Source organism: Octopus bimaculoides, chromosome 2 (genome assembly GCF_001194135.2).
Source record: "Octopus bimaculoides isolate UCB-OBI-ISO-001 chromosome 2, ASM119413v2, whole genome shotgun sequence".
Classification (NCBI taxonomy): Eukaryota; Metazoa; Mollusca; class Cephalopoda; order Octopoda; family Octopodidae; genus Octopus; species Octopus bimaculoides.
In genome coordinates, this window is record NC_068982.1 from 185,385,915 (window position 1) to 185,401,618 (window position 15,704).

General features: G+C 35.5%; 1 protein-coding gene across 2 annotated transcripts in view; it reads left to right on the plus strand.

Annotated features, from left to right (window-relative positions):
- The window catches only part of LOC106872595 (trichohyalin), a 152,608-nt gene that overhangs the window by 45,370 nt on the left and 91,534 nt on the right, over positions 1-15,704 (plus strand). For both annotated transcript variants that reach the window (XM_052965781.1, XM_052965782.1), the window contains exons 6-10: positions 444-503; positions 2,683-2,761; positions 9,160-9,209; positions 10,648-10,844; positions 13,844-14,018. In XM_052965781.1, coding sequence (XP_052821741.1) covers positions 444-503; positions 2,683-2,761; positions 9,160-9,209; positions 10,648-10,844; positions 13,844-14,018 — 561 coding nt within the window. The remainder of the gene's footprint in view (positions 1-443; positions 504-2,682; positions 2,762-9,159; positions 9,210-10,647; positions 10,845-13,843; positions 14,019-15,704) is intronic.

Sequence of the window (15,704 nt, forward strand, 5' to 3'; positions counted from 1 at the left end):
GGTAGTAGTAGTAGTAGCAGTGGTAGTAGTAGTAGTAGTAGCAGTGGTAGTAGTAGTAGTAGCAGCAGTGGTAGTAGCAGTAGTAGTAGACAAAGAGAATAGAAATTGCCAGGTAATTGGCTTTACAGTCCCTAATGAGAAGAAAGTCAATATGAGAGGTATATAGAAAATAGCAAAATGCCAGAACCTAGTCATTGAGTTACAAAGGCTATGGAAAGTGTGGCATAAAATTTAGTTTAGTGCTGCTCCAGAAAATTGTGTTATTAGGGACAACTAGGATACTTAGGAAGGTTCTTTGCATCTAAAGTGACCCCTTTGTAACCCGATGTTAAGAATTCTTCTTTTCCAACAGTTTAATCTGTTGTGCATATATGAAATAATACTGATGATTTTGGATAAAATGTTTTAATGAGAATTTAAAGGAGATCTTTTTTTTGCAATAGGATAAGCTAATGTCTGGAGTTTGGAAAATAGACAGACCGATTGATGTTGATGCTGCTCAGGTAAGTGTGTTACATCTTGTGTAATGATATAAGGACATATTTTGTATAACATGTAAGGATGTTATATGTTTATATTTCTGACATGTTATGAATGCAAGTGAAGTTGTCTTGATTAAAATGTTCATGTCATCATTTTAGTGTTTCTTGACACCAAAAGCATGGACTGAAGAAAACTCTTTGAGGGTACATAACATTTCCACCTTCTCTAATATTTACTGTTGTAAGAGTTGGTTGTACCTTCCTGTGATGTGTTGCACAATTTGAGAGATGATGAAAAGAAAACTAAACAGTATTTCAATTGTTACATTCACAGAATGTCTTTAGGTGTCATATTGTTTACTCATTACATACCAGCAACATTTGGGAGTCTGTCTACAATTGTGTCTTCAGGTTTTAATCCAGGGTGTACGTTGGATTTTCTTGAGTTCACTCATAGCACAAATAGCTGTGTGTGTAAAATATGGCATCAGAAGACAACTGGAAAATATAGTGAATGAGTTTTTTTTTAATTGTTATCTTTAATCTTTGATTACTCACAAAGAGTCAGCTGCTAACAATTGCTAATACTTTACAAAACTGTTATCAAGAACCAAATGGTCATGTTGACCCAAGCAATGGATTAAACCAACCTCTCATGAGTCTTGAGGCTACACAACATCAACAACAACAGTGACACTTTTCAGCTAGTCTTATAATAGTTCAGTTTTGCATGATGAGGTGCCATAAAAAAATCTCTAAATCAATTATGGGCTATTATCCTATGGTTTATCAAAAATATTTTGGTGTTTTAGTTCCAAACACTGCACATCTTTGAAGAAACCATTTTAAACACATACATACACTTACACCATACATATACCATTATATTCATTCTGATTTGATTTTGGGGATGACAATATTATATATTGTAAAGTATCAACACATCTATGCCTTGGTCATTGACACAGTTCTACAACATCTCTAATCATCATCATCATCATCATTTAACGTCCGCTTTCCATACTAGCATGGGTTGGATGATTTGACTAGGGACTGGTGAACCAGATGGCTACACCAGACTCCAATCTGATCTGGTAGAGTTTCTACAACTGAATGCCCTTCCTAATGTCAACTACTCCAAGAGTGTAGTGGGTGCTTTTTACGTGCCACCGGCATGAGGGCCAGTCCAGTGGTACTGGCAACAGCCACACTCAGATGATGTTTTTTACGTGCCACCTGCACAGGAGTCAGTCCAATGTTTTGTTCACATGCCACTGGCATGAGTGCCAGTAAGGCGAAGCTGGAAATGATCGTGCTCAAATGGTGCTTTTTACGTGCCACCGTCACGGAAGCAAGACTGCTGCTCTGGCAGTGATCCCACTCGGATGGTGCTGTTAGTGCTCCACATTTTAAATAGGCACTGGCACAGCTGTGTGGTTAAGAAGTTTGCTTTACAACTTTGTAGTTTCAGGTTCAATCCCCTTGACACCTTATGTCTTTCACTGCAGCATCTGGCTGGCCAAAGCCCTGCAAATAAAATTGATAACCTGTTCTTGGGTGGTAAACTTAATCTGTCTCCTGGTTTAACATCATCATCTGGCCATCCTTGGGTGCCTTTATTGGAGTTGACTCAGTTGCAAGCTTTTGGGTAAAGACCTCTGGTCAGAAGATAACCTACTTCCTTCTACTAGTTTTAGAGGCTTTGAAAAGGGTTGTGATCATTACTTTCTTGCCAGGACCAAGCAAAAATAATAAATAAGTAAATAAATAATGTTTTAAATATGATTTCACTTACTGAACCCTTGTAACCAAAGTGATGCTGAATTTAATTTCATATTGTAGTTACTAACCAAATGGTTAAGATCATTAAGATGTCCTTTGTTTTTAAGATTATATGCTGTGATTTGAAGGACATTTAACTGTTATTAAGTCTACAGGAAGCTATGATGGTGGTGATGGCGATGTTAGTAGTAAAAAAAAAAGTTGTAGATGAAGTGGTGGTGTTATTTGGGGTGGTGGTAGTAGTGTTATGTGGGTTTCATCTAAGCTATTGCCATTAGGTTCTAGTTATTATTACAATATTGCTGTCAGTGTGTGTGTGTGTGTGTGGCAGGGGTTTGCTTTGTATGACATAACTTTTGCAATTGCTTTTAATGATGATGACTGTTACCTAATGCACATTTCTTTCTTTCACATTCAGCTTGGAGAGTCTCTGATCAGTGTAATTGATCCAAGCATTATGACCGCGTCCTTGGATGAAATTAAAGCAATGAGTGAAGGTTAGTTATTGTTCCACATGTTATTATAAGCAAAAACCAAGATTGGGTGCCTGACATCTGGAATGCTGTTAGGCATTCATAGTTCTCTACCAATTGGATATTGTGGCCAGTGGTATGCCCACCCTTACATTTATAGAAGATTAGGAATGGGCAAGAGCAACTTCATTCTTGTGAAGGGTTTGAATGTTGACAAAAACCAATAGAGTAAACTCTTCTAAAGTTGTCTATAGCCTAGGGATATAGAAAACCTCTAGAAACCCCTGACCTGGCATTGCTATTGAGGTGTGTGTATGGGGAGGGATTGCTGGTTTGGAACAAACTCAAAAACCATCATTAGTGCAATCAACTGCATCTGTCCAAGATAGATGCTGAGAGACTTTACTGTCAAAACACGTACTATATTGCGTTGGCAACTAAGTCGCCGCCATTTTTTTTAAATTCTGGAATTTATTGCGTTTTTAAATTTTGGAATCTATTTTTTTTTTTGAGAATTCTATTTTTGAATCATTTTGGAATCTATTTTTTTTTTTCTTGTTAATTTTAGTTAAATTTTGTTTATTTTCAGATCGTTAAAATGGAATGTCAAGTTAAGGAAAACGAGCATTTTCAACGCCTCCTTATTTTTGCTTTTAATCAAGGTTCTAAGGCTGCAAAAGCTGCTTGTGACATTTGTGCTGTGTATGGAGAGGGTGCCATAGCTGAAAGAACCGCTCATGATTGGTATGCCAAGTTCAAAAATGGAAATTTTGACCTCAAAGACACACCTCGTTCTGGCCATCCAGTTGAGTTCGATGAAGAGCGATTAAATCAACTTTTGCATGAAAATTCTCATCAAACGACAAGGGAACTGGCAGAGAAAATGGAATGCTCCCACACTGGTATAGAGAAGCATCTTCACTTGATGGGAAAGGTTCAGAAGTATGGAGCATAGGTTCCGCATGCTTTAAGTGACAACAAAAATCAACGAGCCACAATCTCCGCTGGTTTGCTTGCTCGTCACTGCTCAACTCATGGACACAAACAATGATTTCTTTACTGAATCGTTACTGGTGACGAAAATGGTGCCTGTACATCAATATGAAGCAGCGTAAGGAATGGCTTAGCAACACCGCGCATGAAACAAGATCTTCATCCGTGTAAAATGATGTTGTGCGTATGGTGGGACTGGGAAGGGATTATCCATTACGAATTGCTTGAATGGAACCAAACAGTCAATGCGGAATTCTATGTTCAACAGATGGAATGACTCAAAGAGAAAAGACCTAATCGTCAGCATGGAGTTCTTCTGCTGCATGACAACGTCTGTCCTCATATCGCCAATATGACCAAGGAAGCCATTCAGATGCATGGCTGGGAAGTGCTGCCACACTCACCGTACTCTCCTGATTTGGCACCAACGGATTTCCACCACTTTCGATCTCTTTCAAATGCTATGCACGGAGTTTCGTTCAATACTGATGCAGAATTGAGAGCTTGGTGGGATCAATTTTTTGAGTTGAAATCAGATGATTTCTGTCAACGAGGTATTGAAAATCTTGTTGAACGTTGGGAAGAAGTTGTAAACAACAAGGGTGAATACATTATTGATTAATTAGTTGTTTTTTTTTTATTAAACCTTTAAAAAAATTTAAATTTTAAAAAAACAGCGGGAACTTAATTGCCGACCTAATAATTAGTCTATCATGAGGATCATTCTGCTGCCTTTCTTTGACTAAAGGAGAGGGAAGGCAGGTTTTAATTTTGTATTTTTGGTGGCCATGCTGAACAAGATTGTTTGGTGGATAATATTGTGGACAGATACGGTCTTCTTTGACCAAATGTTCAACAACTACAAGTTCTGCTTGTGGAGGAAAGTGAAGGTGAAGAGAGAAGTACTATTCTCCAGTAAATTCACTGAAAGGTGGGAGAATATGACCGTGGTAAATGATCTGACATTGAGTAGACCTGTAAGGTGAGAGAAAGCACATGGCTTTGTTACTCAGTGGATCTGTAGAGTTGTTAGACTGGCCATAGGTGGCTGTACATCTCATTTCATTCTTTTTATAGTTTTTAAATCTAATTTCTATCACAATTAACTCTATCTAAGCCCTACCATTTTGTAATTTTGTAAACTTGTAATGTTTCCTCATCCATTGCTAGAAAGTAAGACAAATTGTAGTATGACAGTTGTTGAACTTTTTGTTCTGAGTTCAAATTTTGCTATGGTCAACTTTGCCTTTGATCCTTTATGGTGAATAAAATAAGTACCAGTTGAAGACTGGGCTTAATGTAATTGACTAACTCATCACCTAAAATTGCTGGTTATGTGCCAAAATTTGAAGCTATTATTATTAGTAGTTTTGTCTGCATTTCATGTTTCTACTGTAATTTTGGTATGAGTAGTATTTTGTTTTGGTTTTCTCTTATATTGATATTGCTCTACATAATAACATATGGACAATACCTGGTAGCACAAATTTTTTATCTTCTGTGTTTTTGTAAGCCCGGGAGTTTTCATTTTCTATTTGTCTACATGTTTTTAACCATTCTTAAGGTGCCTTTATCCTCAGAATCTTTTTTTCTGTTTTCATTGCCCATATTTTGGCTATTTCTATTTCCAGATCTTTTATGTTTGGATAATTTTTCCATATCTTTGAAAGTTTTCATTTGTTGGGAGTGATACTGCAATTAGGATACATCTTTTTTCCATGATGTCCTTGACAACAACATCTGACTAATTAGCCTTGCTCTTTCTATCTGTATGAATTGATAGATCTCAGGATCTGATCACTTTATTCCCGGAGTCCTTTTCTGGTGTATGCCATATCACCTTTTTCCTGCTAATATTTCATAATGCTGACATAACTTCTTGTGTGAAAGTTCAAACTCTGTTATGCCTGTAAGTGTATTCTCTTTTGGTTAAGACTGGAATAATGTGCTCAAATTGTTTGTTCCCTATCCCAGTTTATTCTGCAGTTATGTATTCAGATTCATTATATGCTTTTAGTAGATGTAAACCTCTGGAGGCTTTGATTTTCTGCTATAATCAAAAATCCTTTAGTCTCATCCTTAAATTCTGCTCTTCTCAGCCAGAACTGCAAGTTTGCTTCTTTTCTTCTTCTCCTATTTCTACTTCCACACTGCCCAGTTGTGTCAGATATTGTCAATATCTAATGAAACTGGGCAGTGTGGAAGTTTAGCAAAGCATTCTGTATCCCCCAATTTAACTTACTTTTTTAACCTTTTCACAATTTCTGTTGTTTTTCCTTTCTCTTCATAACTGTTATTTATTTCAATGTCTGTTTTTACTTTATTTGCTTCCTTGAACACAGAAAAGTTTCTTTTTGTATTTTTTGTTCATGTTTTATGACAGTTGTATTAATTTTTCATTATTTTTATAACCTACTTTTGATATTTTATAATAGTTGTCTGTTTGCATGAAATTTCCATATCACTCTATTCTTGGTAATTATAATCACCATGTGTCAGATTTTTGGTAGGGTATTTCTAAATCCAATTATTTTTACTGTTTCCTATTCTTCTCTTGCTAGATTATTTAGTGTTTAATTGGATATCTTGATTGGGGCAGCTTGAAAATTGATGTTTACTATCTTTTTTTTTTTTTTTGCAGTTAACTCTGTCTTAAGTATTAATCTAATGCATCATACTTAGAATGTTAGAAAAATGTTTAAAAAGCAGATGAGATAACAAATAAAGAAGTGAACAAAGAAGCATACATGAATAGTTGGATATCAAAAGCAAAAACAAAATGGTTAAAAATGTTGCATTAAACAGTATAAATGGAATGAACAGTCATAGAATGCAGATGGGTTTGAGTAGTGATATTGCTGATACTGCAGCAGGTACTAACACCATCATTATAAGTAATAGTAATATAAACAGCTACAATCAGAGGATCAAAACAATGACAACAATATGAGCAAAAGAGTATAACGTACTAGTGTTGTGGGCCACAAGAAAATTATAGACACAAGTCAGCTTCAAGGAAGAGAATGATTAGAGATGAGGCAAGTTACAAGAGCAAGTACCTCTTTACTTGAAGATTCTGTATAGGAATGGACAAGAGGAAAGTGGTATTCCTTTGATTCAAAAATAATAGGGAAATCTTCCATATGCTCTCAGAAAAGGAGTTAGGAGATCTGGCAGATGTATGAAAGGATGTGCACTTTCTTGGGCAGGGTACATAGAAATATTCACCTGGTGTTTAAGATTGTGGATAAGGAAAGGAGGCAGTTGAAACTTGTGCATTAAGTGCCTACTCAGACTGTTCTAACTTTTATTGCACAGCATGAGTAGGTAGTGAGCACAGAAATGACCCATGACAAGATTTGGTTAGGCAAAGATTTGCAGTCATCTTTTTGTAGGATGTAAAAGCAAGGGATTTTTGTGTTGTTGACAGTAGCTTTTGGGATCTCTGATATTTTGGAGAATTAATATTGTTGTTCCTTCTAATCACCATTCATATGTTGATTTCAGTTTTTGTCTTCCAGTTTATTGAATACTGTTGCCACAGCTTAATAAATACTGATTAAGTATTTCAGCCAGAAATTGAGAACTTTTTGATTCTAGAGACTTTTACAGTTTGTTCCCAAATTCCTTGCTAGATATGATGGCCTGGTTGCAGTGTTACTGCATTTTTCTTACTCTTTTCTCTTTTGATGTATTATTGCAATTTTTGATTGTGTCAAATGTTTTTGCTTCAATATCATACCATCAATATGCTTCTGCTGATGCTTGTGTGACATCTATTTTCCCCCCCAATGTCTCCCTAAAACGTTTTGATATTCTATTCAAATACTTTTACTCTTGGAAGAAGTGCTTACCTTTTCTGAAGCATCTTATTCTGTAGGCTTTTGTTGCTATGATTTGCTTCAGGCTTTCTTTTACTTGTCTGTCTTTTAATTGATACATTCTTTTGCTCATTTGGATTTTTTCCTTTTATGTATTAGAACCCACTTTTTCTATTTTGATACATAAAAATAGGTCCTCCAATATTTTTCAGTTCTATATTTAAGAGATGAGGAATTATGTACATTATTTACATTATTTACATTTGACGGATATTTGTCCTCATCTTGTTTGTTGTTAACACAATGTTTCGGCTGATATATCCTCCAGCCTTCATCAGGTGTTTTGGGGAAATTTCAAACCTGGGTTCTCATTCCTAAGGTATTTTTTGATGTTATTATTTTTGATGTTATTTTTATTATTATTGTTATTGTTCAGCATATGTTATTGTTCAGCATATGGCGTAGTGGTTAAGAGTGTGGGCTACCAACCCCAAGATTCCAAGTTTGATTCCAAGCTGTGACCTGAACAATAACAATAATAATAATAATGGTAGTGTGATGATGTTTTCTTCTTACACCACTATGAAGTGGGTTCTGCAAGATTGATTTGGATGCTTCCAGTTCAGCATAGTACATACAGTGACCAGATAGTCACAACTGTCTTTGCCTGATCTTCTTGCTAACTTTTGGCAGGTCTCCATAAAGGCATTTGTTTGTTATATGTTGCTGCCATTTCATGTTTAGGGTCATTCATAACATTCTTGTCTAGCAGCCATCTAGCTCATTTGATAACTTCTTTGTCCATGTCCATGCTTCACTGCCATATAATAACACTGGTCCAGCAGTCACAATGAACAACTTGATTTTGATATTGCTAAACGATTTGCAAAAGTTATTGATAGTGGCTTATCCAGTCAAAGCAGAAAGTTGTTTCTCTTCCTTACTATTATAGAAACCATTGTTAAAAACTAGCCCAATGGAGTGTTTAGGTTGCTGACTTAATTAAGAACATTTCAAATAGATGATTTAAATCCTTTTTGGTTTTTCACATTGTTAAAATTTTTTAATACAGGTTTCAACCAGTGCTTGAAAGCCATCTGAGACCAAATCAAACTGGATTTAGACCAGAGAGAGCCACAACATCTCAGTTCATAGCTCTGGGGCATATTATTGAGGGAGTTAAATCAAGACAGCAAATGCATTTGACAGCATCTATTGTGACAAAATGACCCTTTGAGCATATAGCATTCCAGAAGAACTAGTTTTTGCCATCGCAAAGACTTACAAGAAGATCAGAACTCGTGTGTTGTCATCTGACCGAGAAACAGAATTATCGAGAATCAATAGAGCAATGCCAGATAAAATATTTAATGGTTTTTAGTCATATCCCTTTATCCACAGAAATTCAAATTCTGCCAGGCTGAACTTTCCTTTCATCACTCCTAGTTGATAAGTACATGTAAATAACTGGGGTTGATTAAAGCCCAATAGTTGACTGTATCTCCACCTTCCTAAAAAGTGTGGCAATGTGATTAAGTTATAGATATTATGTGTTAATTATAAGTAATTGTCTTCATACATAATAAACAGCAGTGATTATCTTTTCAGAACTATCAACGGCTGAACGTGGAAGAACTACTGACGACAAAGCAGAAATGGTGTGTAATAATTTATATAAATTCACTTTATCTATATATTGGCCTCCACCAACCTCATGGACATATCTACTCCTACTACCTCAGCACTTCACTGACTTATCTACCCACTCTAACTGACAACAGTATCTCACGACCATAGCTACCCATACTTCTACCCAGTAACACCTTGTTATGGCTACCTCCATCCACTAACACCTTATTTAACTGTCTTGCTATACAATGTGCCAGTGTGACCTTTTGGTCATATATATAAGGCAAAGATGATGTCAATTATACAGTCAAACTACAACTATCAGATATAACTTTTTGATTAGAGAGATTTAACTGTGTGAAGAAATACATTGCTGGTCTAAATTCTCATGAATTTAAAGTCAAATTTTCTCCTATTGAGTAACTCAAAAGATATTTCTTCTTGGCTTGGCCACGGTACTTGCCTCCTTCTCTAAAATTTCTTGGAATGACAAATGTAAAGCTAAATTTGTGCTATTTATGCCTTTTGTAAGTTTATTAGTTATGTAAGCAGAAGAGACTGCAGCCTGGAATGAAATGCAGATTAGAAAATCTTGCTCACCAGAAGCTTTTCTGATATAGAAAAGAAAGGAAATTTTTTTATGAACTAGAATCATAATTACTGGGCTTTGAGAAATGTACTGAGAGATGATACTGGAAAGTGGTGGTCATGTATTATATTCAGCTAACATGACTCAACCCAAAGGAAGGTCAGTGTATTATCACAAATGATTAATCTGAGGATGATAAAATCTTGTACAACAGTATTGGAACAGCAATGCTATAAAAATATGCACAAAATGTTTCAGACCATCAAAACTTTGAACTAAATAGCTATTGATAAGTAAAAGATATATAACGATATGCCCTCTTAGTCTACATGTGGCTGGTGCCATCACCTGCCACTTGGGTGTTCTAAATACACTCTGCTGCAGACATTCAGGTCAGGTCTTTGGTTTAAGGTTAGTATCTCCACCACCAGTCATGAAGAATTTGAAAAAGGGTCAGGGTTTTGGGCACAACCATTCCTCCTATGATAAAATCAACAAGACATATACACACACAATTTCAGCAAAGAAAGTTTTTTACTATGCCATCATTCAACATATGATTCAGCCTTACAGAAACTGCAACCAAGCTTACTTCAGCCATTGAAATACATACATTCAAAAGTTAGGTACAAAAAATCTTCCTTCACTTTACCCATTAAATGTTCAGTGAAGCTTCTTTTGGTATTGAAGAGTAAAATATTTAATGAAGCTATTGATGATGAATACACCTTTGTTTTTCAAATGTTTTAGTGTATTATGAGCTGGTGTGTGTGTGCATAATATATATACATATGTAACAGAAAAGAACAATTTCTGTTATATTTATGACAAACTTCTTGTTAATGCTTTTTATAAAAATTCTATTCCATTTATTTCAGTATCCAAATCTTGCACTCCCTGGATGGCAGAATTCAAAACTGCACAAAATCTGTCAGAAATTATTCGCGGAACCGACTTTTAAACTTGCTCCAGATGCAGATTGGAATGCAGTTTTTGATCGTTTAATTGCCATGCTAGATACCAAAGAATTTCCAGTTTTCTCCACAGCTTGCAAGTATTTGGTCGAATTAAACAAGTAAGGATTGATGTCTTCAACTGAACTGTCTCATTACTTAGAATTTCCTGAGCAGGATATAGGATTCAACATTTTTTCTGACATAACAATGACAGCTGCTGATACATAGCTTTCTCACCCTTTTATTCTTTTACTTATTCTCTACCTACATCTACTGGGTTTATTACATCTGAATGTATTCTTCTGTGGGGTGCTGCCTCTAAATTTGCAGACTTTAATAGCTGATAGTTACTCTGACATACTGCAACCAATAACTGTTTAATTGAACCGTCTTTCACTCATCATCAACAGTTTCCCCAGCCAACTCTTGTTGTCTGCAGATACTATTATAACTGTATAATGAAACAAGCTGGTAGAATTGTTACTGAACTGGACAAAATGCTTTTCTTTCGTGTTTTGTTTGTGTCAGTCATTAGACTGTGGCCATGCTGGGGTACTGCCTTGAAGAATTTTAGTCAAATGAATCAACTCCAGTTCTTATATTTTTTAAACCTGATACTTTTTCTATCAGCCTTTTGCCATACCATTAAGTTATAGGGATGTAAACACACTAACACTGGTTGTCAAGCAGTGTGGTTGACACACACACACACAGCAGGCTTCTTTCAGGTTCTATCTACCAATCCACTCACAAGGCTTTGACTGGTTACAAGAAACTCTTGTCCAAGGTGCCACACAGTGAGACTGAACCCAGAACCATGTAATTGGGGAGCAAACTTATTATCACATAGCTACACCCATGCCTACTATACTTAACAGCATTTCTTCTAGCTTTACATTCTGAGTTCAAATTCTGCCAAGGTCGATTAACTTTCATCCTTTTGGGGTTGATAAAATAAGTACCATTTGAGAATTGGGGTCAAACTTTCTCCCACAATTGCAGGTGTTGTACCTATAGTAGAAAGGATATAATTATAACTGCATAGTAGATTGTGTTATATTGTGTCACGGACACCAGGCTATAACCATTGGTAAAGCCATTTTGCAGTAAATTACTCCTATAGAGGGAAATAATTGAGCACTGCTCACAGGAGTAGCACTGAAGATCGATGAATGTTTCACTGGATTTTAGTTATGAGTTCAGGCCCTAGTCTACACATTAACCATCATAAGAATACTAAAAAAGAAAAAGTAAAGCTATTTTTTTAAAACTCCATCACTATTTCTCCAGAGTGCATTACTAATGGAATTACTTGTATAATTTTCTTTTTTAGCGTCACTCATATAATATCTTGTTTTATTCATATTTCTGTATTTTTCAAGGCCTCCTAAACTATTCTTCCAAAGATCTTCAATTAAACAATATGATTAGAACATTCCTTTCCAGAATTATAATGGGGAGAATTTGTCAAGGAACATAATTATTAAAAAACTGTAAATTAACCCCTTGCAGACGGATTTAGTACTGATAGTCTGTGCTGTGTACCAGTAATAAGCTGTTTAGTAACAACATAATTTTTCATACAAGAAATTTTACAGTGTATCTATAGATTCTTCTCAGTGTGGTGTATTTGAAAACACGGTGCTGCACGGAGTAAGACATCGCACTGCTCACACACACACACACAGTGTTTCGATGCAGTTAGTACCACTTCCCATCTGCAAGGAGTTAAACAAACAATATTAACTGGAAAGACTATGTATTAGCTACCACTTGACACTGTAATTTAATTTTTTAAAATTTACCAGTGTTTTTATAACTCCATGAATATCTGTGTATGAAAAATACCCTTTCCTATTCTTTGATTTCTGGCATGAGCACACATTAATCCTTTAATATTCAGATTACTCTGTCAAATTCAATGTCTATTTATTCACATTGCTTTCAATCAATCATACCTTATCTCTTAACTGTGAGAATTCAATGATGTGATTGTATCTTTTTAGAACGACATTGTTGGGTAAGTGTGAAAGGCCAGATCTGGCCAGTTTGAACATAAAACAGGTAGAATATTTGGTTCAGATATTACTGGCTTGAATACTAAAGGGTTAAACTGATATTGATACATGATTGTTTCTTATGTTATCAGCCTCACAAGGATGAATAGTTGATCTTGGTGAGATTTGAACTTAGAATGTAAACGGATATAATTAAATACTGCAAAACATTTTCTCTGACTTTCTACCAATTCTGACAATTTTCAATTCGCCATTTTTATTGTATTAAATATTTATTTTATTTATTTATGATGAAGACTGAAAGAAAATATATGTACGACATTAGGATTTTAGGACACTATTTAACATGTCATGAAAGTCTTTAGAAAGCCCTATCTCCTATGAAGCCAAAATATTCACACTGAAATTGAGTCATCACTATAATCATCATCATTGTTTAATGCAGTGTTTCTCAACCTTTTTACCCTTGCATAACCCTTAAAATAAATTACATGTCTCAAGGAAACCCTGCATAGAAAAAAATTATGTACCATATTTCTTTCATATTTTTTCATCGTAGTTCATGTGGTAAATATCATATACATTTGTTATATTTTTTGATAGCATAATAGGTTAGATAGGATGATGTGTATATTACAATATTACAATAACCAATAATATGTTGTGCATGTGTAGTAATATTACAATCATGAAACTAGCATTAGCTTATCTTACTCTTTCTCGTGGAACCCCTAGGAAACTTTTGCAGAATCCTGGAGTTCCCTGGAACCTCAGCTGAGAAACGCTGGTTTAATGTCTGCTCTCCATGCTGTTATGAATTGGGTTGGTTTGACATAGAGCTGGCTAACTGGGAGCTGTTCAGACTCCAATTGTCTGTTATGGCATGGTTTCTATTGCTGGATGCCCTTCCTAACGCTAACCACTTAAGACTGTACTGGGTGCTTTTTACATGCCACTGGAATGGGTGCATTAGGATATATTTTTCTCAGGCATATAATTAGTTTGACACAAAAATCAACCTCTCTTTTTGAAAAGAAAAAAAAAAATATTATTTAATGTGAGAAAAAAATTAAAATTTTGTTTTTTGTGTGTTTGTACAGTTGCCATGCTATTTCTGAAGACTATAGGAAAGATGTGGGTATTAAACTTTACTCAAGGCTGAAACCAAAGGAAGATCCCAATATCAAGATTGCTGCATTAAAAGCTATTGGAGCTATGGATTTAAGACGAGAGCAAGATTATGACTTGATCAAAGAGAACATAAAGTCTGATGATGTAAGTTGCAGCTTCTATTCATTTATGTTGTCAGGGTGGTGGGTAAACTTGAATAGCAACTATGATGTGTAAAATCTGAAAAACAGCTGAGAAGTGGGTAAGTGTGAAAGACAGTGAGGCAACAGATTATCTATATGACAGCAGGGAGGTAGGTAAATGACTGGCATGAAGGGGAAACTCTGTGACAGCAAGGAGGTGGGTAATTCTGAAAAATAAATGAATAAACCTGAATGACAAAAGGCTGGAGGATAACAGGTGATATCTGTGCTCTGAAAGTTACAAATTTGAAGATGGTTGATGACTTTACCTACCTGGGAAGTAACAGGACTTCAATAGATAAGAATGTCCAGATAAGGATTGCAAAAGCATGAAATGTCCTTGACAAACAGAATTATATGGAAGTCCTCCCTTCCTGAGAACATGATGAATAGTTTCTTCAAAGCAGTTGTTGAGACAGTACTTCTATACAGTTCTTTGGCATGGATGCTGAATAAGACTTGAAAAGAAATTTGACAGCACATTTATGAGAAGGTTTCATACAGTTCTCAATCTTTCTTGTCAACAACACCCTACAAAGCAGTGACTGTATGGCAGTCTTCCTATTATTGCATCAGTTATCAGAGGAAGATGAACACATTATGCAGGACACTTCTGGAGAAGCAAAGATGAAGCATTCAGTGATTTCCTATCCAGGAAATCCACATACGGACATACAGCTATTGATCAAATTGTAGAAGACACTGGATATCAGGCTGAGAATATGAAAACTGCAATGGAAGATTGGGACATCTGACATGGAAGAGTTGCATTGGTCTGGCAGGTTGCCCAACCAGATAGGGTCTATATATATATATATATATATATATATATATATATATTAAATTAACAGAATGAGATAAAAATCCAAGGCTGTAAAGATTTCAGAACATTTATAAATAGAAGGTCTTACAGCTGTTTCTGGGATATTTTATATATCCCTTCATCAGAGACGGTGTGAGAAAAAGGTTAAGCAATAGTTATTCTAGATAAGATATGAAATAGAGAGTGAAGTGGAGGAATGAGAATAGATGTGAGATATGTAGGGATATTGTCTATTTTCATTCCTCCACTTCACTCTCTATTTCATATCTTATCTAAAATAACTATTGCTTAACCATTTTCTCATACCGTCTCCGATGAAGGGATATATAAAATATCCTGGAAACAGCTGTAAGACCTATTTATAAATGTTCTGAAACCTTTACAGCCTTGGATTTTTATCTCATTCTGTTAATTTTTTTTATATATATACATGCTGACATATAACCTAATGTTGGACTCCACATTTGCATAATCACCGAACTTGGAGCTTAACTATAGTCTGTCCATAGCATTTACTCAGCATTACCTGACACCTTTGGGGCTTCTTGACACCATTACCTCTCATAACCTATGTATATATATATATACATATATATACAAGATGAGGCTGGACCACTTCCTGTCAGGTGTCCCAGATGAACTAACTTCACGGCAGGAGGGGCAGATGAGAGCAGCTGCATCAAACTCTCTCATGCACCAAATGTCAATTCCTGAAGTAAAATTTGTGAAGTAAAATTGTGTAGCAACACCAAATGGCGGTGCCCCAGCATGGCCACAGTCATGAGCTGAAACTAGATAAAATGAAAAATGAAATGAATGATATAT